Source organism: Dipodomys ordii, unplaced genomic scaffold (genome assembly GCF_000151885.1).
Source record: "Dipodomys ordii isolate 6190 unplaced genomic scaffold, Dord_2.0 Scaffold155, whole genome shotgun sequence".
In the NCBI taxonomy this organism is placed as follows: domain Eukaryota; kingdom Metazoa; phylum Chordata; class Mammalia; order Rodentia; family Heteromyidae; genus Dipodomys; species Dipodomys ordii.
Window position 1 is genome coordinate 887,774 of NW_012267371.1, and position 23,134 is coordinate 910,907.

Here is a 23,134-nt window from a genome sequence, read left to right on the forward strand (position 1 = left end):
CACCCACCCACCCACGCAGCTGGCAAAGGGTGGTTGCTCAGCCCTGGGCCCTGGGCTGGCGAGTGTGCCTGTGAGCGCTTTCTTCTGCTTCCCATCGGGGACACTGAGGCAGAAGGACAAATGAGGCCAACTCGAACTCCCCAGCTCGCCAGCCAGCCCCCTTCTGCTTCTGCCCCCTGAGCATACCGGTGCACTGGGCCAACCTCTCCTTCGCTGGGCCTCACCCCTCCTCCGTGGCCAGGCTCCCAGCCTCTCATCCAACCACAGCTATTTCCAGGAAGGGAGGGGGGTGTGGGTGGAGGGGGTTTTCCAAACAAACCCAAAGTTTAGAAGTGAGGGGTGGGGGGCCCTCTGGGGAAGAGGCTGATGAGATCTGGAATGTTCCAGGCAGGAGAAGGGTGAGGGTCCAAAGGGGTCTGCTGTTCCCTTCCCACTGGCCCCCAGTGAATTAACTTTGACTAGCAGAGAGATTCTCATCCTTCTCCAATCTCCCTTCAGACATTCTGGGGAGGGACTCAAAGCCCCAGGGGTCCTAACCACCCAGCCCCCCTCCCACTTTTTAATGTGCCCCTAAACCTCACAACAGTCACTCTCTTGCTGGGCCTGGGTGCGCAGTATCTGAGACCAGTGAGGCCAGAGGCTGCTTGGGGACTTGGTGGGGAGGGGAATTGTGCCCCTCAGGAGGCAGCCCTAGAAAGCAGTGTGTGTGAGAGCTCCAGGTTAGGGTTGTATGCCATAGACAGAAGGGGGAACAGGGCAGAGGAACATTACCCTCACCCAGTGGCCACCGTGCCCCTTCACCCATAGCATAGTGGGGACTGAGGGCTAGACTAGGCCAGGCCCAATTGCCCACCTGGCCAGAGGCCTGGAATGTAGCTGGGACACAGCCAGGACTGAGGGGAGGAAGGGAGCAGATTTGCAGAGCCAGTGCCCTCCCCATTTATGAGCCAAGGCCTAGGCCTTGCCACACAGATGCCACCTTCTGGCAAGGTACCCTGGAGACAGACTTCCTGGCCTAAACTGGAGTTTCCAGGCAGGGAGAGGCTTCAGGCTAGACCCAGTGCAGACAAGCCCTCAGAAGACTCCCAAAACTGGGCTCATCCAAAATTCAGGATTATATCAGCCTTCCTTCCACTGGATGGTCACGAGGGAGGAGGAGGGAAGTTGAAGGGACCCTGTGGGAGAAGCCAGAGCTGGGGGAGTTGGCTGAGCGCTGGGGCATTCAGTAAATACCAAGCAAATGAGGAGGACATATTTGTACATTCTTACAAGTGACAGCTACAGCCAGTCTAAAGAACAGCTGTCCAGGACCTGGGACTGAAGACCCCCCCCCCAGGCCATTAACCCCTGTTTTAGGAAGATCACTCCCCCCTTTCCAAGGCCCCATCTACCTCCTTCCCTTGACTCCTGGGACAGGAAGTTGGCCTTGTTCCCAGGAGGGAGGCAGGAGGCCCTGGAGGGGGGTGGAGTGTGCATTGGGAGGGGGCCTCCTATCCAGTCCTTAGGCCCAAGGACAGCTGCTGAGGAAGGAGAGCAGAGCCAGGACAACTATGAAGGTAGTACTCAGAACTTGGGGGTAGGAGGGGGGGCAGGAAGGGGAATCTGGGGCCTGGGGTCGATAGAAGGCCTCAGGTTTAGGATAAGGGATAAAGTGGGGAGATGCTGTGTCTGTCTGGGGCAGAGCACTGAAGTCCTCAGAAGGGCAGGCAGCAGAATAGATCCCTCCTGTGGGCAGTGAGGTCTTCTGCCTGGAATTTGGCCTTGCAGGGTATTTAGGGGGAAGGGTAGGCAATGCATGATCATCCTTTTCCAACTTCATAACCAGAAAAAAATGGATCCTCGGCTGCTCTGGATAGTGGTTCCCAGCTCCGTCCCTTCCTCCCTCCCCTTGGGAAGTCCCAGGGGAGTGTGAGAGTTCCGGAGACTGGCTGGGACATCTTGTTCCCCACTGGCCCTTGAGCCCAGACTGAAACCTGAATTCCCACCCCACCCCACCAGGGGCTGATCGCAGGCAGGTCTGGATCTGAGGACCACAGAGCCCTGTAGATCATGATCCAGGGTAGATCCTCTGTGTGTGTGACAGCTCCAGAGGAGAGGGGGACAAAGATCCTAGGCTGACACTCCCAGCAGGGTAGATCCTGGGAATCTGATCTCCTGGCCTCCCCCACATCCTCCCCCCCCCCACTTCCTGGAGTGGTGACCTGCCCCCTTCCCGCCCGCACTTCCCTCCACTTCTCCTCACACCAGCCAGACAGCATACCCTCCTCCGCCCATGGGAAGCGGCTGCCTCCGTCAGGCTGCTTCCAGGAAACCCCGGGCCAGGCCCCAGCATTGTTCAGACCCCTCGGCCGGCCGAGGCTGAGGCAGCCAGACACCATGAAGTCCAGAGGCCCCGTGGAGAGGCTGCTCAGAGCCTTGGGGAAGGACAGCAGCCGGGCCACCAGCAGGGTAGGAGTACCCATTGGCTGGGCAAAGGTGGGGTTAGGGTGGAGGTGGGGACAGTGGGGGAGGGGTCAGGGGCCAGGCCAGATCTTCTTCCCTAATTTCAGCTTCCTCCTCTGCCCCTTACCTCCCCCCTCCTCTCCCAAGCCAGGCATCCTCATACCTCCGGACCCCTGGGGTGGCTAGGGTTGGCAGGGTAGCAGGAGATATCTGTTAGGTAGGATCCTGCCACCTGCTTGAGCACTTCTACCGTTTTCTGGGCTTGAGCCTGGACCAGAAGCAGGGGTCCTGCCCCCTGCCCCAGACCTCCAGACTTCACTGGAGAACTGTGCCAGACACTGGCTGGAGCCTCTCCCTGGCACTGTAAGTGTGAAGGAAATGGGGTGATAAAGAGGCAGAGGAAGGCAAGGAGGAGACCAGGTCTCAGGAGGGCTTTGAGCAAGAGGTTTGCCTTCTACTGACATGATCTGTACCTGCTGTTTATGCTGAATGCTCCCACGTGTCCTAGGGGGTCCCCCTTGCCCTAGCCCCAAAGAATTCCAAGACAGTCAAGAAGTCAGAAGTGGCCGGAGACCAGTGGCTCACGCCTTTAATCCTAGCTGCTCCGGAGGCTGAGATCTGAGGGTCACAGTTCAAAGTCAGCAGGAAAGCCAGGGCAGGAAAGGCCATAATAAGACTCTTACCTTTAATTAAACACCAAAAAAAAAAAAAAAAGCCAGAAATGGAGCTGTGGCTCAAGTGGTAGAGCACTAGTCTTGAACAAATAGAAGCTCACAGAGAGTGCCCAGGCCCTGAGTTCAAGCCTCAGGACTGGCACCAAAAAGAGAGAGAGATTAGATGTGCTCCTGGGTCTCCCACCCCCTTCACTCCCTTTCCCACTTCTCAGCATTCCCTTTATTTTTTTTTGTCAGTCATGGGCCTGAACTCTGGGCCTGGGTGCTGTCACTCAGCTCTTCAGCTAAAAGCTAATGCTCTTCCACTTGAGTCACAGTGCCACTTCTGGCTTTTTCTGCTTATGTGGTGCTGAGGAATCGAACCCAGGGACTCATGCATGCAAGGCAAGTGCTCTACCACTGAGCCACCTTCCCAGCCCTTCAACATTCACTTTAAGCAGCAGCACTACAAGCATGAGACAATACAGTGGGAGGGTGGGTCAATTTAGAAAGGCAGGAGGAGCTTATTTATACTAGGGGGAAAAAATGGGTAGAGAGGAGAGCATGGAGGCCAATTGGCCTCAGACACAAAGGTAGGAGGAGTGGACCCAAGCAAGGTGGGCATTCAAGATGGGGACCTTCCATAGGAAGGGACTGAATAGCCAGTTTTTAGTCTCATTTTGCTGGAGTAGGAGGAGCCAGGAAGGGCAACTGGCCCACCCCCACCCCCTCCTCACTTAGTGCTTGAATCCAACTTTCACATGGGGCCGTGGGTGGTCGGGCATTCTCTACATCCAGAGGTGTCCCAGAAGCTAAACATCTCTCCCCACAGCCCCTCCTCCCTCTGGCATCACCACCCCCTCCTTACACAACTGTGCCTGCCTGCCGGCTCAATGCACAAAGAGTAAACATGTTGTTCTAAGCATGGGGGAGGGCAATGTGTCAGCTGCCTGGAGCGTGGGGACAACGGGAGACAGGGGAGCAGGGCTGGCTGAGGCCACTTCTGCTGGCTCAGCTTGGGTGTTCTGTGACTGATACTGCACACATGTCTGGACCTCCTGCTTGCTCTGCACATGGACCTCTATCTGGGGAGGACAAGGCAGAAGGCGAGTCAGAGATCAGCCCACCAGGAAGCTAAAGGCTGAGGGTTTGGCAGTGACAATGTCATCACAGCAGGGCCATGTGAGGGGGTCTTGGGGAGGTGCTGACCCAGCAAAGGTCACACAAAGGGCCACATTCCAAGCGCTGTAGAGGGCAGGCTCCATGACCATCCTGCAACAGCTGTGACCAAAGGTGCCCTCTGAGTTTGGGGGTCTGACGGGATGGAGGAAGGAAAGCAGGACAATGTTAAGGCAAAGTCCTTACCCAGTCCTGCAGATGAGCCTTTTGGAAACTCAGTTCTGTCTGTCTGTCCCTCCACCCACAGCCTAGGAAAGCAGAACCACATAGCTTCCGGGAGAAGGCTTTCCGGAAGAAAGCTCCAGTGTGCGCAGTGTGTAAAGTGACCATCGATGGGACAGGCGTCTCGTGCAGAGGTGAGACGCACTGACGGCCTCTGAGCCCCTCCACCTCGCACCATCACACCACTGTGTGCGCATTGGGCACCAGGGGACCAGGGGAGCCTCTCCCCTTCAAGTGACCCTAAGTCCTTGCACTCACCTTGCCACATCCCAGGAGACTCAGCTCTGCCCGCCACCTTCCCATCCTGACCTCTGACTGGGGGCTTCCTTCCCTCTTCCTCCTCACCACCATCCATACTAGAACAGGATCCTGGTGCCCTGCTCACCTTCCAGGCAGTAGCACCCACTGCCACACTTCCCTCTGACCCTGCCCTGCTTCCTTACCCTGACAGTCCAGCACAGTTTCCAGGGCCTGGGAAGAAGGGGGACTGTCCCAACAGGCTCCTACCAACCTTTCTCTCCCTTTCCCCTCTCTAGTCTGCAAGGTGGCCACACACAGAAAATGTGAAGCAAAGGTAGGTGTTGGGTTCTACTTGATGGGGCCAGAGTTTCTCCTCCTACTCCCCAAATGGGCTTCTCTAGCCACATTGGCGTCATCATCCTACCCTCTCCACTGTCATCACTGGGAACCCCCTTCTGGGTGGAGATGCTGTGTTGGGCCCTTTAAGAACCACCCTACTCCACCCCTGGAGGGCCGGCCCAGGCGGGTGGACAGTGAGACAGAGTTTGTCTTGGTGCATTGCCCAGGCTGCAGCTGGCGAGAGGATGGGGGTGGGGAAGAGGAGGAGAATGAGGAGGAGGAAGGGTGGGGTGGGTGGGGAGGGAGCAGGATTTCAGAAACTGGGCAGCCGGATGGGTTGTGCCTTCCCTGTGCAGAAGGCTCCTCAGGATGCTTGGATGCTTTTTGTCCTCGGCCTTTCCAGATGCAGACTGTAGATGGCACCCACTGTCCACTGGGGACCTGAAACAGTCCTGTCTCTGAGGTTGTTTCCCAGTCCTCCTGGCAGTGCAAGGAGGTGGTCCTAGGGCCTTGTAGCAGGCTGGGGAGCAGTGTGCCCAGGGGCGGGGTCTCCTGGTGAAAGAGGCCAGTGTCCGCCCCTGGCCATAGCCTGCCTACATGGCTCTATATATAACTCCTGTCCTACAGCTGGATGAATGGGGGTCTGTGTGGGCAGGGGGCTGAAAGCCAAAAGCAACAAGTGGGGGACCCAAAAGGTGGGGGGACTGAGAGGCCAGAGGGGAGCCTCCCTTAAATAGAAGGAAGCTCAGCTGAAGCCTGGGTCCATCGGTGGACAGCCCCTCGACCTTCTTGCTGAAGCTGAGAGGTCGCCCCATCCTCAGGCCAGAAGACCCCATTTCACCAGCAGCTCAGCCCCTTACTCGGGTCTCCTTCCAGGTGACTTCGCCTTGTCAGGCCTTGCCCCCTGCCGAGCTGGTGAGTGTGACTCTGGGATGGGACTGGGTAGACAAGGAACCTCACTGGGTAGCCAGAGAGAAAGGCCCCAGGAGGGTTCCTAGGATGGAATGCCATGGCTGCATACCAGAAGGAAAAATGTCCGAACCTTCTGCTATTCATGTCCTCGCCAGCCTGCTGGGGGTTGGACTCCTCTCCCCTCACCCAGGGAGTGGACACTGACCTCCCTTAACCACTCCCATTTCCTCCCCCATCTTCCTCTAGAGACGCAACACGGCCCCGGTGAGGCGCATAGAGCACCTGGTAAGGTGGTGGTGGGTCGGCCAGGTACTAGCTCTGGGGAGTAAGGGGCTAGGTTTCCTGAGGACAAGAGGATATGGAACTAGACTGGGGACTTAGAATGAGACACCCAAAAAGATGACCAGTCGCTATTTGTCATCCACCAGGGATCCACCAAGTCTCTGAACCACTCAAAGCAACGCAGCACGCTGCCAAGGTGAGTGAGGACCACAGGGGTGATCCCCTCCCTGGTAACCCCTTTCCACCGGCTCCACACCTCAGCCCATGGCAGTGTCCCCCGGCAACGCCCGTGGGGCCAACCCCTACCTCTAAACTGCATTCTGTCCCCTCCACCCCCCCCCCAATCCGGCAAGCCTTACCCGCCTCTTGGTTCTCTATGTCGGCGGTGTCTCCCCCCCTCCCCCAGGAGCTTCAGCTTGGACCCCCTCATGGAGCGTCGCTGGGACCTGGACCTCACCTACGTGACAGAACGCATCCTGGCCGCCGCCTTCCCCGCGCGGCCCGACGAGCAGCGTCACCGCGGCCACCTGCGGGAGCTGGCCCACGTGCTGCAGTCCAAGCACCGGGACAAGTACCTGGTGAGGGGCGGGATTTAGCAGATTCAACCAGTGAGAGAACGGGGAGGTCCAAAGGGGAGCGAGCCGCCAGGGGCCAGCCAGGCCCGCGGGACCGGGCAGGGGCGGGGCAGAGGTGGGGCGGGAGCCAATCAGCAGAAAGCCCTTGGACCCTGAAGACGAATCTGTGACAGCTGGGCTGGGCTTCGGGCACCTTGGGTCCGCCTAAACTAAGGTCACTCTAAAACTCCCCTTTATTTCAGCTATTCAACCTTTCAGAGAAAAGGCATGACTTGACTCGACTGAATCCCAAGGTAGGAGGGAAATGGCTTTGCCCAGCTATTAAACCCAGCCTATACCATCCAAGAGGCCCCAGCCTCCAAGTTACTAGCTAACAATTGATTAGCCTGACGCTGGTGGCTCAAGCCTGTAATCCTAGCTACTCAGGAGACTGAAATATGAGGATCACGGGTTCAAAGCCAGTCCAGACAGAAAAGTCGATGAGACTCTTTATCTCCAGTTAACTACTAGAAAAACCAGAAGTGGCACTGTGGCTCAAAGTGGTAGAGCACTAGCCTTGAGCAAAAGAGCTCAGGGGACAGTGCCTAGGCCCCAAGTTCAAGCCTCCTGACAACTACCATCAACAATTGCTATCCACATCACTCTTAAGCACTCTACATGACCCACCAAACGTGCTGCCGCTGCTGTCAACTAGCTATATGGCTGAAGAAAGTACTGACGCGGACAAAAACCAGCGGCCCTCAACCTTGCCCCCAGATCCCTATGTCTTAGGTCTTTTTCCACATCTTTCTTTGTTCAAGGCCTCACTCACCTCCAATTGCACCCTGGCATTTTTTCTACAGGTTCAAGACTTTGGCTGGCCTGAGCTGCATGCCCCACCTCTGGACAAGCTGTGCTCCATCTGTAAAGCCATGGAGACATGGCTCAGTGCTGACCCTCAGCATGTGGTTGTGCTCTACTGCAAGGTGGGCTGAGATCTCAGGGTCAGGGAGCTGGGGCACCCTCAACCTGGGGCTGCAGTAAGTCCTCCATCTCTGTCTCTCAGGGGAGCAAGGGCAAGCTCGGCGTCATCGTCTCTGCCTATATGCACTACAGCAAGATCTCTGCAGGGTGAGGTCCCAGCACCTGAGTAGCCCTGTCCCAATGTCCCTTTCTCAGCTGGCCCTGTATGAGTCCACCTCTTTGTTCAGAGAACCCCTTGCTGTAAACTTGATATTTCCACCTCCTTTTAGTACCCTGGATTTCACCAGCCTCCAACAGAGGATCTGTATTAGTTTCCTAGAACTTCCTGAACAAAGTACCACAAACTAGGTGGCTTCAAATGACAAAACTTGATTGTCTCCCAGCTTTAAAGGCAAAAAGTTCAAATCAAGGTGTCAGCCACGGCCTTGCTTTCTCTGTGACTCTGACTCCTTCCCTGCCCTCTTTCTAGCTCCTGGTGGTGGCTAGCAATACCTGGTGTTCCTTCCTTGAGTTGCAGCAGCAGCACTCCTGCCTCTATTTCTGGCCTGACATGGTGTTCCCTGTCTTTCTATGTCTCTTCTCTTCTCTTCTCATAAGGACCAGTCACATTGGATTAAGGGCCTCCTGCATGATCTCATCTTAACCTAACTAATTTCATCTGCATCGACCCTATTTCCAAATAAGATCACACTCTGAGGTATATGTCTTCTTGGGGGGAGCACAGCTCAAGCCTTCACATTGTCTGACCGCCCCATTTGACAAAAAAGAACAGTTCAGGGAACCATTCCCCCAAACCCAACAACTAGGAAAGTGACTGTTCTATGGTGCTTCTAGTTGCCTTTATCACCATTCTGAAGGGACCCCCTCTCTCCTCCTTCCCTTGGGCTTAGGCATAGGAGGCCAGCAGGACACCCAGTCTCTGAAATTCCTGAAACCTATCCTGCTCTTCCTAGGGCTGACCAGGCGCTGGCTACTCTCACCATGCGAAAATTCTGTGAGGATAAAGTAGCTGCAGAACTGCAGCCTTCCCAGCGCCGGTGAGCAGCCTGTTGGGGATGGGCTAGATTCTTGTCGTACGTTGCACCTGAACTCGGTACCGCCTATGTACCAGGTCCTTGTATCAAGTGCTGAGAATTCAGAACAAACAAGTTCTAGCTCTTGTGCAGAAGTAGTGGAATAGTTTACAAGAAGCCTGTGAATAAAGACTGGAGCATCTTCTGTGGTAAATTCTATGAAGAAAATAAAGCTAACCTAGGTATCAGCGGCTCCTACCTGTAATCCTAACTCCTCAGGAGGCTGAGAGCTGAGAATCACAGTTCAGAGCCAGTCCAAGCAGGCTCAAGTGGTAGTATGCCAACCTTGGATGAAAAAGCTAAGGGACAGTGCCCAGCCCTATATATAACCTTTTTTCTTTGGCGGCAGGGGGGTGGGGAGGGAGAGCAGTCCTGGGGCTTGAACTCAGGGCCTGGGCACTATCCCTGAGCTGCTTTTGCTCCAGGCTGGCACTCTACCACTTGAGCCACAGTACCACTTCTGTTTTTTTTTTGGTATTGAGGAATAGAACCCGGGGCTTCATGCATACTAGGCAAATACCAGTAAACCACATTCCCAGCCCTATATATATAACATTTAACACAGCAAGAAAGATAGAGGTTAACCCAGGCACTGATGGCTCATGCCTGAAATCCTAGCTGCTCAGGAAGCTAGGATCTGAGGATTATATTTTGAAGCCAGCTTGGGCAGGAAAGTCTTTGAGATTTTCGTCTCCAAAAAAGATTGGAAGTGGCTCAAATAGTATAGCAGTATCCTTGAGCAGAAGAAACTCAGGGACAGTGCCCAGGTCCTCAGTTCAAGCCCCAGGACTGGCAAAAGAAAAGAAAGAAAGATAGAGGTTAGATGTAAAGAACAACTTCCTGGTGAGCTAGAAGATGAGAGGGAATTGCTGAGGACAAAAGCAGGTCTCCAAAAGATTGAGTGAATATTCATGATTGAACTGATCTAAGGCGCCCTCTAGAGGAAAGGGGGTTGATGTTTCTCTTCGATCCTCACCAGATACATCAGCTATTTCAGTGGGCTGTTGTCTGGCTCCATCCGAATGAACAGTAGCCCTCTCTTCCTGCACTATGTGCTCGTGCCCATGCTGCCAGCCTTTGAGCCCAGCACAGGTGAGTCTACCTGAGATAATTTCATGGGGACAACCCCTTCCACCCCTGACCATTCAGCACCTCTCATGTGCCTTCCTTACCCACTCCAGGCTTTCAGCCGTTCCTCAAAATCTACCAGTCTATGCAACTCGTATACACATCCGGAGTCTAGTGAGTGCCCTGTTCCCAGGCCCTACTCTACCACGGTCAGGCCCTCCCCTCCCTGTTCCTTGGATGCCTGCTTTCCAACTTCTTCGAGCCTAACCTTCAGGCTCCAGCAGTGGTTCCTAAAATCAGATATTCCACAGAGCCCATTTTTTTACAGATGGGGCAGCTGAAGGTCTCTCACTAGGGCTGACCCCAGTCTCCCAGCTCCCTCCTCCCTATGCATAGGTGACTGACTGACCTGCTTTCTCTCTGCCGTACAGTCATGTTGCAGGCCCTGGGCCCCAGCAACTTTGCATCAGCCTGGAACCAGCCCTCCTCCTCAAAGGCGACGTCATGGTGAGGGGGGCAGGGGGTCATAGCAATAAGTAGTCCTGGGGATTGCTGCAAAATCACCTGAGAGTCTTCAAGCAGATTTGAAGGCAAAAAGGGAACACTTTCCAGGGAGGTTAAGGCAGTGCAGGAGCAGTAGTTAGACAATCTCGAGGGCAGAGGTACAGAGGAGGCAAAATGGACCTGAAGTCATGAACTCGTCTCCTGCCCCTCCCCAGGTAACCTGCTATCACAAGGGTGGCCGAGGGACAGACCGAATCCTTGTGTTCCGAGTCCAGTTCCACACATGCACCATCCATGGACCACGGCTCACTTTCCCCAAGGACCAGCTAGACGAGGCCTGGACTGGTAAGTTTGCAAGGCAAACAGGTGGGCAGGGAAGTTGTGGGGCCAGAGCCTGGCTCCTCACTGCCTGTTCCCTACAGATGAGAGGTTCCCCTTCCAAGTCTCAGTGGAGTTTGTCTTCTCCTCTAGCCCAGAGAAAATCAAAGGTAGGAGTGTTAAGAGTGGAGCAGGGCTGGGGATAGGAGGGTGAGTGAGGGGGAAGAGCAGGGGCTGAAGATTGCATTCCTCTGCTCTTCCACCTGGCACTTTCCTCCATAGGCAACACTCCCCGGAATGACCCTTCCGTCTCTGTGGACTACAACACTGCAGAGCCTGCTGTGCGCTGGGACTCCTATGAGAACTTCAACCAGCACCATGAGGACAGTGTGGATGGTGGGTAGGGTGGTTGGATAGTTGGGAAGTGCAGGCTATGAAGGGGGAAGAGGAAGGGAAAGGAAGAAACATTCCTTCTGCCCCAGATAGAGACTCCCGGCTCCCAGAATACAGCCAAAGCCCTCCAGCTAGAATGTCCAGTACAATCCTAGTTTGTTAACCCTCCCCTTTCTCCACTTCAGGCCCCTTGGCGCATACCCGAGGCCCCCTGGATGGCAGCCCTTATGCCCAGGTGCAGCGAGCACCCCGCCAGGCCCCGCTGGCACCCTCTCCAGAGCCTCCCCCACCCCCCATGCTCTCTGTCAGCAGTGACTCTGGACATTCATCCACACTGACCACCGAGCCAACTGCCGAGTCCCCTGGCCGGCCACCACCAACAGCAGCTGAGAGGCAGGAGCTAGACCGCCTCCTGGGGGGCTGTGGGGTGGCCAGTGGGAGCCGGGGAGCTGGGCGAGAGACAGCTATCCTAGATGATGAAGAACAGCCTCCTGTGGGTGGAGGGTCCCACCTGGCAATGTATCCAGGCCAGCGGCCTGGTCTCAGCCGCCACTGCTCCTGCCGCCAGGGCTACCGGGAACCCTGTGGCATCCCCAATGGGGGCTTCTACCGGCCGGATGGAACCCTGGAGAGGCGGCGGCCGCCTTTCGGGGCTGGCTTCGAGGGTCTTCCCCACGGCTTTGCCGAGCCCTCCATGGAGAAGAGGCGCCTCTGCCGGTCACTATCAGAGGGGCCATACCCTTATGCACCTGAGCTGGCGAAACCTGCCACTGCCAATGGGGACTTCGGCTACCGCCCTGCTGGCTATCGGGAGGTGGTGATCCTGGAAGACCCTGGAGTGCCTACCTTATGCTCATGCCCAGCCTGTGAGGAGAAGCTGGCACTGCCCACTGCAGCCCTGTATGGACTGCGGCTGGAGAGGGAGGCTGGAGAGGGATGGGCTGGTGAGACCAACAAGCCCCTCCTGCACCCAGTGCGGCAGGGACACGCACTGCCTCTGCTAGTGCCTGCCTATGGGCACCACCATGCCCCCATGCCTGACTACAGCTGCCTGAAGCCACCCAAGGTGGGTGAGGAAGGGCACGAGAGCTGCTCTTATGCCGTGTGCCCCGAAGGCAGGTATGGACATCCAGGCTACCCTGCCCTGGTGACCTATGGCTATGGAGGAGCAGTGCCCAGTTACTGTCCAGCATACGGCCGGGCGCCTCACAGCTGTGGATCTTCAAATGAAGGCAGAGGGTATCCTAGTGCTGGTGCCCACTCACCACAGGCGGGCTCCATTTCTCCGGGAAACCCACCCTACCCTCAATCCAGGAAGCTGAGCTATGAGACCCCTGCAGAGGAGGGAAGGGACAAGTACCCTCTACCTGGGCATCTGGCCTCAGCAGGAACCTTGGCATCTGCAGGTGAGGGGCATCAGAGCGGGAATGCCCAGGACACAGGAGGGCTCTGAAGGCTAGTAGGGACACCAAGGAGGACTCAGCCAGGCAGAAAAATCAGCTCCTGTGTTCAGTCCCATCTCTCCCTTTCACTACAGAGTCCCCTGAGCCAGTGTCCTGGAGGGAAGGCCCTAGTGGGCACAGCACTCTGCCTCGATCTCCCCGGTCTCCCAGAGATGCCCAGTGCAGCGCCTCTTCAGAGCTGTCAGGTCCCTCCACACCCCTGCACACCAGCAGCCCGGTCCAGGGCAAGGAAAGGTATGTGAGGGCTCAAATCTAATAAAACCTAACTTTCCACCCAACCCCAGGGCATGCCCTCCTCCCCCAGAACAGTCACTGGGGCACCTTGTCCAAGTGGGCAGAGCTGTGAGAATGGTTCTCTGACCATCTCCCCTTCTATCCTGCAGCACCCGACGGCAGGACACCAGGTCCCCCACCTTGGCACCCACTCAGAGACTAAGTCCTGGTGCAGCCTTGCCCCCTGTTTCTCAGGGAGGTGCCGACAAGGCTCCTGAACTGCCAGCAAGAACTGGGCCTGAACCTGCAGGCCCTCGCTCCTTCTCCCCGACCTCCCCTCCCAGTTCTCCCAATGACTGGCCTCAGGAAAGGAGCCCAGGGAGCCACTCAGACAGTGCCAGTCCTCGGGGTCCTGTGCCCACTACCCTGCCTGGCCTTCGCCATGCCCCCTGGCAAGGTCCTCGAGGCCCCCCAGACAGCCCAGATGGGTCTCCCCTCACCCCTGTGCCTACTCAGATGCCTTGGCTTGTGGCCAGTCCAGAGCCTCCCCAGAGCTCACCCACACCTGCCTTCCCTCTGGCCACATCCTATGACACCAATGGCCCCACTCAGCCCCCACTTCCTGAGAAACGCCACCTCTTGGGACCTGGGCAACAGTCGGGACCCTGGAGCCTAGAGCAGACATCACCACCAGCCAGAGGCACCAGCCACCATGTCACCTTTGCACCTCTGCTCCCGGATAATGCCAGTCAGCCCTCAGGTATAAAGGCCTTGAGAGAGAAAGAACCTGTTCTCTCAAAAAGAAGCCTGGGGACTGAGAGCTCTGGTATCTGAACAGTCTCTCCCTCTCCCAGAGCCCCCTACCCAAGAGAGCCAAAGCAATGTCAAGTTCGTCCAGGACACATCCAAGTTCTGGTACAAACCACACCTGTCCCGTGACCAAGGTAAGAAGTCAGCATCCTCCATGTCACCCCACCTTCTAAGGACTTCTGTCTTGACTTCAAGTCCATCCTAGTGAGGCCCTTGGCTCATGCTATCTCTGCTTATGGGTTCTTGGATAAGCCTCTCATCAGCAGGTGATTCTGGGCTTCAGACCCAAGATTAGACTCAACACTGTCAAAGCATCTGTGAACTCCATAAAGTTCTGTCCTCAGATGGCTGCCACCCCTCCCCATGACAAGAGAGATCTGGAGCTCATTAGTAGAGGAGCTCAGTCAGCCACAGTACAAACTCTTCCCTACTGCTTTCTCTCCACCTCCCTGCAGCCATTGCCCTGCTGAAGGACAAGGACCCTGGAGCCTTCCTGATCAGGGACAGTCACTCATTCCAAGGAGCCTATGGGCTGGCCCTCAAAGTGGCCACACCCCCACCCAGTGCCCAGCCCTGGAAAGGTACTGCATGGAAGGTCCACGTCTAAGGGAGGCAGGAGTGAAATGGGGAGAAGATAATAGGTGTAGGCTGGGATGGAGGAGCACTCCATGGAGGGGAGGGGCAGGAAAAGACCTCAGCTGCTCAGGAAAGAATCCCATCAAGGGAGATGGGAGCCTAGAATCTAGTAAAGCCTTACTTGCCTCCCCTCACCACCTCAGGGGACCCACTGGAACAGCTGGTCCGCCATTTCCTCATCGAAACTGGGCCCAAAGGGGTGAAGATCAAAGGCTGTCCCAGTGAGCCCTACTTTGGTGAGAAACAGAAGCTGGGGGGAAGGTTTCACTGGATTGGGTTAGGGAGAAGCCAGGAGATCTCAGGAGGGTAAAAAGCGGAGTGTTACCAGTGGGCACCTCAGGACTTTTCTCCCCTCTCCCCCACCCCCCACAGGCAGCCTGTCCGCCCTGGTCTCACAACACTCTATCTCCCCCATCTCCCTGCCCTGCTGCCTGCGTATTCCCAGTAAAGGTGGGTAATCTGTGCTCACCTGTCACCACCCCTTCAGGTCCTGGCTCCCAGCCTTCCTTTGTCGAGTTCTCACGCTCCTAGGTTATGATAATCTCCTTTCTTATCCTTCTCTGTTGAACCTCATTTCCCTCAGATCCTCTGGAAGAGACCCCAGAGGCTCCAGTGCCCACCAACATGAGCACAGCGGCAGACCTCCTACGTCAGGGCGCTGGTAGAGAACTCTCCCTCCCTTCTCTCTCTCTGGGCACTAGAGACTGTGCAGCTGTGGGGGAGGGGACACTGAAGGGGCTGGAGGTGGTGGGTGGGCCCTTGTAATACACTTAACCCATGAAGGAAGGAGCAGCTAGTTTTCAAGGGGTGGGAAAAGGGGAGTACTGGCCTAGGTTCTCGACTTATGATACTGGCACTCACAGTGGTGAGGGTAAAGATTCCCAGATTAAGCTCCTTCCCAGCATCCCTAACTGTAGAACAGATACAGAAGCTGGGACTGCCTTCCTCACATATCCCCTCCATGATTCTACTGAATTCTGAAACACCAGCTAGAGAAAGTATACGAGCTGTAGCAGTGGGAGACAGGGAGGAGGGGGTCCCGGAGATCTGGGTGCTTGGCAGAGACATATTCCTTTCCTGATCTGCTTCCTAACCCTCCTCCCATCCCCCCTCCCCCAGCCTGCAGTGTGCTCTATCTGACCTCAGTGGAAACAGAATCACTGACTGGCCCCCAAGCAGTGGCCAGAGCCAGCTCTGCAGCTCTGAGCTGCAGCCCCCGCCCAACGCCAGCCATTGTCCACTTCAAGGTCTCAGCCCAAGGCATCACACTGACAGACAACCAAAGGAAGTGAGTCTGTACAACCACCCTCCTAGAACCCCACACAAAGGCCCTTGGAAGCCAAGATTCCTTAAGGAAGTAAGACTTTCCATCTCCACAGGCTCTTCTTTCGCCGCCATTACCCAGTGAGCAGCATCACCTTCTCCAGCACTGACCCTCAAGACCGCAGGTGACCCTCCCTCCATGCCCTTAATCTGGCCTGTGGTCCCCCCAGGCCTGGCCCCAGCTCCCCCCTCAGTAGCTGTGCCATGGGATGCACTCCCTCACAGTTTTTCTCCTTTTGCAGATGGACCAACCCAGATGGGACCACCTCCAAGTAAGCTTCCCCATGAGTCCAACACAAGCTCTCAGGACAAGGCACCTCCATCCTCCCCAACCCTGGCATGAGGTTACCTGCCCCACTCAACAACACTCCTTGCCCTGGTTTTGTCCCCATAGGATCTTTGGTTTTGTGGCCAAGAAGCCAGGAAGCCCTTGGGAGAACGTGTGTCACCTCTTTGCGGAGATGGATCCAGATCAACCTGCAGGCGCCATTGTCACCTTCATCACTAAAGTTCTACTAGGCCAGAGAAAATGAAGGAAGGCCACAAGCTCCAAGCCTATGTCAACACTGCACCTTCCCAGCACTCCACAGCCCACACTGCCCTGGCCTGGACCCAGGAGTCCCAGGAGCCAGCACCCCTAAGGAGAAATGAAAGCTGGCCTGGGCTGCTGCACTTTTCCCACCCCCAGCCTGCTAAGCTAAGTGGATGGGCCTATGAGATGACCTTGCATGTGAGCAGATGGCAGAGACAGTGTGTGGGGTGAGGAGACACAGCAGTTGAGAGCCCTGGAACAGATCGGGACAGGACCACCTGCAGGAGCACATGAGCCCTGCCAGTTCCAATGGGCTGCAGGTCCCAGCATGGGAGGGGGGGAAGGGGGGAGGAGGATGTCACTCTCCCCTCTGTCTCCTCTCTAAGCACAGATCAGAGTGAGATCACATGAATAGAGGATTAAAAGAGTCTATTTTTGTCTAATAAAGAATTTCTATTAATGTTCAAGGAGTTGATAACCTTATTCAATGGAAGGTCTGTTTTGTGTTCCTTTGTTTTGCCAGTCCTAGAGCTTGAACTCAGGGCCTGAGCTCTGTCTCTAAGCCCCTCTTTGCTTAAGGCTAGTGCTGTACCACTTAAGCCATACCACCACTTCTGGCTTTTTCTGTTTTGTGGTACTGAGGAATCAAACCCAGGGCTTCATGCATGCTAGGCAAGCAGTCTACCACCGAGCCACATTCCCAGCCCAAGGTCAAAGTTTTGTGTATCCTGGAGGCACAACTGTGCTTCATGAGGGCATCCTAAGGCCATGAACATATATGATCCCCTCCCTGCACTTAAGACTGATCCCTATCTTCACCAGGGGCCCTTCACCCTCTATCCTGGGGCCCTGGCCCTCTGTACTGGGAAACATTCCCATTCTGGCTGTACTGATAAATACGGAAACTCCGTCTTTATTGGCTGTATAAACATCTCTGGTCTGTACATACATTTCATACATCATAGTGCAGGGCCAAAAGGGAGGACCAACGGGGTCCCAGCAGCACAACAGCACAGCACACCCATTTTCCCCAAGGCCCTGCCCACTCTGTGCAAACCAAGGCCAAGAGCTCCTGTTCCCTCTTCCTTCCCTTACTCCTATGGGGAGGGGCTCAGGGTCAAGGCGGGAGAAAGTGGTATGAGGGCTTGGGGGAATCTATGTAAGTGATAGAATCAAACACTGAAGCAAAACAGGCAACTGGTACAAGCAGCAAGCTAGGGTGTGAGGCAGGCAGGAATGGGGGCAGGTAAAGGGGAGTAAGGGGCCACAGCATTAGCCATGCCCCAGAGCCCTCAGCCTCCATCCCAGAGAGCTAGGGACACAGATGCCACCAGAGAACATGGCCAGGAAGCAGGGAACAAAGGCCAGTCCTGTCTACTACACATGTACTAAGCACCCTGTATGTGAACGAGTGGGAGGAGCCAGACTCAGACTCAGTGGGATGGATAATGGTGCCTGAGCAGGGAGAAGACAGGGAGCCAGCCAGGGGAAAGGGTAGATACCCTGGAGGAGGAGTCTTTTCAGGGCAGCAGCTAGTAAAAGGAGAGAGACCCAAGAGAGGCCCCCTAGGCCAGCCAGGGGGAGAGACAGCAGTGATTGGCTCACAAGATGAGGACACGGAACAAAAAAAAGAGAAACCAAGGGGAGATATGTACTAAGTAGGAGACAGGCTGCCTCTACACCCTCTGCAAAGTGTCACGCTCAAACAGCAGCTGAGAACGGGGCGAGCTCCTCTCGACTCACACAGGGCCAGCAAATGAAAGGGGATTCAAGTGCCTGACCAAAGCAAGGGAGGCCCAGCCATGTATCAACACTGTTCTTTGGGCCTGTTTCTGTCCAACCAGGGACTCGGGCCCAGGGACTGATGATTACAGATGGCATCAGGTAAGAAAGGTCAAGCTTGACCAGGACCTGGGTTGGTAGGGGTCAGAGTGAATGTACCCCCAGGGCCTGTAGAGTAAACAAATCCCAGGGGAAGCCAGGAACTGAGCTCCCAGCCCTTCAAAGGGTGTGCAGAGAGAGGAGGGCGGGTGTGAAGGAGGAGGCCTAGCCACTCAGGGGATGCAGGTCTACTTTCACTTTCTCCCCACAGCTCAGCATTCCAATGGTGGGGAAGAAGCCTCCCGAAGGTACAACCGCATCTTTCTTCCCAATGATCTTGCCATTTCGGGTGAAGAAAACCTGGTGGTAGGGGGTGGGGAGAATGGAAGAAACTCTGAAGTCTTCTCTTGATAATGGAGCTACTCAGCTTTGAAACCTATGGCTCCCAACTCCCAGCATGGACTTCAGGAGACAGTTGGGGCAACATGGGAAGAGACCACGAGAGGGCGTGCTGAGGCTGGAAAACAGACTCCTAGCCTCGGCTTTCACACTCTGGTGACCCCAGGACACTCCCAGGGCAGTACCAAACCATACCCTTTCCTACCCAAGCCACGGTCCTATTCCTACTCGCAGCAGTCCCTGCCAGTCCCAGGACCCCAAAGCCAACCCAAACCTCCCTACTCACCACCACCTTCTTGCCCTCATGCTCCTGCTCTATCTCTTCCCCATCTTCTTCCTCTTCCTCTTCCTCCTCTTCTTCTTCCCCTTCTTGGTGCAGGTACATGACATTCCGGACGTTCCGTACAGCCCGGGCAGTTGGGGACAGGATCACTGTGTCACAACTGTCATCACTGTCACCTAGAAGACAGGAAACCTGAACTCATGCTACCCCTGAACTCATGCTGCCCTGTTCTCTAGACAGCCTGTTGCTGCACTACCCTACTCACCCTCACTATCCAGAATATAGTCCCGGGGAAACATGATTCCACAGCCCATAATGTCCCCTTTATAACAGCGTGGTCCAAAGGGGTCTCCCACACCACTACCATGGAAGATCTTCCCATCATCTGTTGGAAAGAGGGGAGAGACATACTTGACGGAGGGTGGCATTATATCCCAAGACTGAAACAAAGCTGAGGGGACATATGGTAAGGGGGCACTAGTTTTTTTTTTTTTTTTCGGGTCGTGGGGCTTGAACTCTGGGCCTGGGCGCTGTCCCTCAGCTCTTCAGCTCAAGGCGAGCGCTCTACCACTTGAGCTACAGCGCCACTTCCGGTTTTCTGGTGGTTTATTGGAGATAGGAGTCTCACGGTCTCTCCTGCCCGGGCTGGCTTTGAACCGCGATCTTCAGATCTCAGCCTCCTGAGTAGCTAGGATTACAGGCATGAGCCACCAGCGCCCGGCTGGGGCACTAGTTTTTTAAGGAGTGGGGAAACACAAGATCTATCAGACTAAAGGAGAACTGGTTAAAAGAAAGAGGGAGCCCCTACGGAAGGAATAATCATGCAAGGAAAGGGAGGTGAACCGGAACCAAGTTTTAGTCCTCTTCTCAAGAAAGCCCTCAAGGAAGTCAAACAAAACCAAAAAAAGAAAATAAATCTGCAAGAGCTACAGGAAGGGCACAAAGGAGCCAACTCAAAGACCTGGAATGTTCAGTTCAGGCCCAGTTTTCCCACCCTGTCCTATTCCCCTGGCTTTCAAGGATGGGAGGAAAATAAGACGAGAGGAAAACAAGAGCTTTTTCATTAGGGGAAAGAGAAAGAGAAGGCCCCTCAGAAGAGACCTGGGCAAATAGATGTTCCTAGGGTTCTTTGTCCCTATACCCTCCCTTTACTGTGAGCTCTCTACTTACCTGCATGGTAAGCCACGGACCCTCTGCTCCAGCCAGGGTGTCTGTTCTTGGGATAATCCTGTACCAAGGAGGGAAAAACAATGTGTGGTATCATGTACAAAAGAGAGGACAAAAAAGAGTGGTGTCTGAATCTGTCAGCTTTTGGAGAGCCTACTATGCAGACATCAGCTTTCAGGACCAGGGCTGTCCCACCCCACATCCAGGCCTTAGAATATGTGGGATATAGTCTCAATATTCTGGGGTCCTTAGTCACATGCGGTCTGTCACCTTACATGCTCTATCCCAACAGCCCAGCACTAAGCAGCTGCACCATAAGAAAAAAAGCCCAGAGCCAGGCGCTCACACTTCACACCTGTAATCCAAGCTACTCAGGAGGCTGATATCTGAGGATCACAGTTTGAAGCCAGCCTGCCTGGAGACTCTTATCTCCAACTAACAACCAGGAAGTCGAGCTGTGGCTCAGAGTGAGAGAGCTTTATCCTTGAGCAGAAAAACTCAAGGTCAGAGTCCAGGCCCTTAGTTCAAGCCCCATGACTGACCAAAAGAGAAAAGAAAAAAAGACTAGCACTCATGCCTACCTTCCGGGCCAGCCCCAAGGCAATGTAGCATTTCTCTCCAGGATCCACGATCTCCACCTCAAAATAGTGGCTACGGGTGCTCAGTGGATGCCGGGCCTGAGCTAACCCCACATCCACGATGCTTTTGCCTTTCCCCAAGTACTCCAGCAGCTGGGAAGGAAGAGCCAGGTGGCAGTTAAGGGTCAAGCTGACACTGCCCCAGAAACCTGGTCCCAAGGTCCTGAATCTGATAGAATCCCCTGGTTGAAAGGAAAAGGAGCCTGGTGCCCGTGGCTCACGCCTGTAATCCTAGCTACTCAGGATGCAGAGATCCAAGGATCATGGTTCAAAGCCATCCAGGCCAGGAAAGTCCATGAGACTCTTTTTTTTTTTTGGGTCAGTCGTTGGGCTTGAACTCTGGGCTTGGGCGCTGTCCTTGTGCTCAAGGTGAGCACTCTACCACTTGAGCCACAGTGCCACTTCCGGGTTCTCTAGTGGTTTATTGGAGATAAGAGTCTCTCAGACTTTCCTGCCCGGGCTGGCTTTGAACTGAGATCCTCAGATCTCAGCCTCCTGAGTAACTAGGATTACAGGCGTGAGCCACTGGTGCCTGGCTCCATGAGACTCTTCAATAAACCACCAGAAAACCAGAAGTGGTGCTGTGGCTCAAGTGGTAGAGCACTAGCCTTGAGCTAAAGAGCTAAGCAACAGTGCCCAAGCCCAGAGTTCAAGCCCCACAACCGACAAAAAAAAAAAGAAAGAAAGGAAAAGGATTCTGGAGGCACAATGTGGCCTCAAAGTTCTAACCAGGGATAGAAGAACAGGGTTCAGTAAGGGAGAAAGGGTGGCAGCAGAATGAGCAAGAGGTGCCCCTTGTTGGATGCTTCCTTGCCTTCCTTCTGATCTCTGGGGCACTAGAGAGCAGCACGGTGGTTTGACGAACAGCAGAGTGCCAGGAACCCCACTAAGACCTTAGGCTGGAGTACCCCTTCCCTGGATGGCCTGCTGGGAAAGGGAAGAGAAGTGAAAACTAGGCTGTGAGGAACCCACCCTCTCAGGGAGCTTTAATGAGGCAAGGAAGAAGCAGAAGTTAGTTGCCAACAACAGGAGAAGGGAACAAGCTCAGAAGCTGATTCTGCTGGGGATGGGATGATTTCTCAAATTCTTTGTTTTACTTGGCCTTCAGCAGAGCCATTCATTGCTGGGTCAAGGAAGTGCTAAGGGAAGCCCAGGAACCTGAACTATTCATTTAGCATGGAAGGAGAGGTCAAAACAAAGACAGAAGCAAGCTCTCCCATTCCTAGCTCCTTTGATTGCTCTTTCAAGCTAGAACAGGGATGTGGAGGTAGAAGACAGGAGATGATTGATGAGTTGGGGCCCTTCAGTCTTACAATAGTGCTGCCTAGGCATGACAGGGCAGCACCCCCTGATTTAGGAGAATTTACCTATCAGTCGTCATGGTAACAGTATGCTATGATTCAATTCTACTCCTTTTCCCCCTTCCTAACATTACCTTGGATTCTTTAATCCACTTTTAATTAGCTCAACTACTCTGCAAGACTATCTTCTAAACTCCCATCCTTGGAGCCTTTCAAAAATTCATGCTCCTGGGACCTTCTGCACTTTTTCCTGGCAAGCCTTCAGATGATGGCCTCTCATGCTCTTGCGCTCCCAATTCCTGCCAGAACAGGAAAAGAACCATGCTCACATTCACCAGTGTGGAGGCCTGTGTATGTCTCCAAAACAGGCTGGTCCTGCTTGTTCATCCCCCTTCAGCGTGGGAAAAGAGCGGCTCACCCTACTCAGCCCTATACTGCTAAGCCTATCCTCCTTTCCTTCTCCAAGGAGAAGTGATGATGGATCCAAAAAAGCTAGAGGTGCCCCTAAGCCTATACCCAGACCCACTCCACCCCTTTGTCCCTCAGGCTGAGCTCCTGCTCAGCATCATTCTAAACCTGATAGGAGGGGTGTTGGTTGGTGCATATTAACACCACCATTAGCAACCCTTAGCCCACCCTCTCCCAAAAGCATTGAAGAATTGGGTGGGGGAACCACACAGCTGCCCTTAAGCCACTCTATCCAACTGACCTCAGTGTAGGACATAGTGTCCTCCAGTTCAAAGCCAAAAGGCAGTGGATCTAGGTCCTGATCCTTGGGAAAAAACCACTCAACTTCCCTTAGCCTCAGCCTCAGCCTGAAGAGGGCAGCTGCTGCAGCTCCATCTAAGGACCAGTTAGGAGGCTCAGCACCAGTGGCTCATGCCTGTAAACCTAGCTAATCAGGAGACTTAAGATCTAAGGATTGAGTTTGAAGTTAACCCAGGGAGACAAATCCAAGAGATTCTTATCTCCAATTAACCAGTAAAATGCCCAAAGGGGAAGTGTGGCTCAAGTGATATAGCACCAGCCTGGAGTGAAAAAGCTAAGCAAGAGTGTAGACTCTGAGTTCAAGCCCAAGCTCTGGGAAGAGAGAAGGGAGGGAGGAAAGGAACAAGGGAAGGAAAAAGAAAGAAAGAAACTCTGTAGCACTAGTCTCCCAAGTCTCCCAAATTTCCACAGTTCTTAGGACACTCAACTGACAGCACACCTAGGGTGAAAGAAATTGGCTACAACAGCACCAGAGGCCTAGGAAGGGCTCCCCAACAGAAAGGGACATAATAAGAATGCAGAGGAGGCTGGGAAGGTGGCTCAGTGGTAGAGTGCTTGCCTTGCATGCCTGAGGCCCTGGGTTCAATTCCTCAGCACCACATAAGCAAAAAGAAAAA

At 54.6% G+C, this 23,134-nt stretch overlaps 2 protein-coding genes across 5 annotated transcripts in view; one reads left to right on the forward strand and one right to left on the reverse strand.

The window, feature by feature from the left end:
* Positions 1-1,514: 1,514 nt before the first annotated feature.
* Tns2 (tensin 2) lies at positions 1,515-16,623 on the forward strand. 2 transcript variants are annotated; one of them, XM_013032520.1, is made up of 29 exons: positions 1,515-1,556; positions 4,522-4,630; positions 5,033-5,070; positions 5,952-5,990; positions 6,234-6,272; positions 6,416-6,465; positions 6,676-6,847; positions 7,087-7,137; positions 7,687-7,809; positions 7,890-7,954; positions 8,761-8,844; positions 9,860-9,972; positions 10,062-10,122; positions 10,380-10,455; positions 10,668-10,797; positions 10,875-10,940; positions 11,053-11,166; positions 11,349-12,569; positions 12,701-12,860; positions 13,010-13,599; positions 13,694-13,783; positions 14,105-14,230; positions 14,429-14,521; positions 14,658-14,735; positions 14,869-14,946; positions 15,405-15,573; positions 15,665-15,733; positions 15,851-15,880; positions 16,003-16,623. In XM_013032520.1, exons 1-29 carry the CDS (start codon positions 1,551-1,553, stop codon positions 16,139-16,141), a joined length of 4,179 nt encoding a protein of 1,392 aa, XP_012887974.1. In that variant the 5' UTR covers positions 1,515-1,550; the 3' UTR covers positions 16,142-16,623. The 2 variants fall into 2 exon arrangements, with proteins under 2 accessions (XP_012887974.1, XP_012887973.1); XM_013032519.1 differs by lacking the exon at positions 1,515-1,556 and adding an exon at positions 2,238-2,448.
* Positions 16,624-17,027: 404 nt separating this feature from the next.
* The window catches only part of Spryd3 (SPRY domain containing 3), an 18,270-nt gene continuing 12,163 nt past the window's right edge, over positions 17,028-23,134 (reverse strand). Inside the window, exons 7-11 of one of the 3 annotated variants that reach the window (XM_013032539.1) lie at positions 20,392-20,541; positions 19,814-19,871; positions 18,909-19,028; positions 18,647-18,819; positions 17,028-18,321 (exon numbers count right to left, since the gene is read on the reverse strand). In XM_013032539.1, the coding sequence (XP_012887993.1) occupies positions 18,187-18,321; positions 18,647-18,819; positions 18,909-19,028; positions 19,814-19,871; positions 20,392-20,541 (636 nt within the window). In that variant the 3' untranslated portion in view covers positions 17,028-18,186. The remainder of the gene's footprint in view (positions 18,322-18,646; positions 18,820-18,908; positions 19,029-19,813; positions 19,872-20,391; positions 20,542-23,134) is intronic. The other 2 variants (XM_013032541.1, XM_013032540.1) reach the window with 2 other exon arrangements.

What these genes read in the sequence shown, in the direction of transcription:
- Tns2 (XM_013032519.1), top strand. Translation starts at nt 2,377, where the DNA reads ATGAAGTCCAGAGGCCCCGTGGAGAGGCTGCTCAGAGCCTTGGGGAAG. An exon ending in TAGCCCAGAGAAAATCAAAG is followed by an intron (nt 10,941 to 11,052) that starts GTAGGAGTGTTA and finishes TTTCCTCCATAG; the next exon opens with GCAACACTCCCCGGAATGAC. An exon ending in CAGTGCCCAGCCCTGGAAAG is followed by an intron (nt 14,231 to 14,428) that starts GTACTGCATGGA and finishes TCACCACCTCAG; the next exon opens with GGGACCCACTGGAACAGCTG.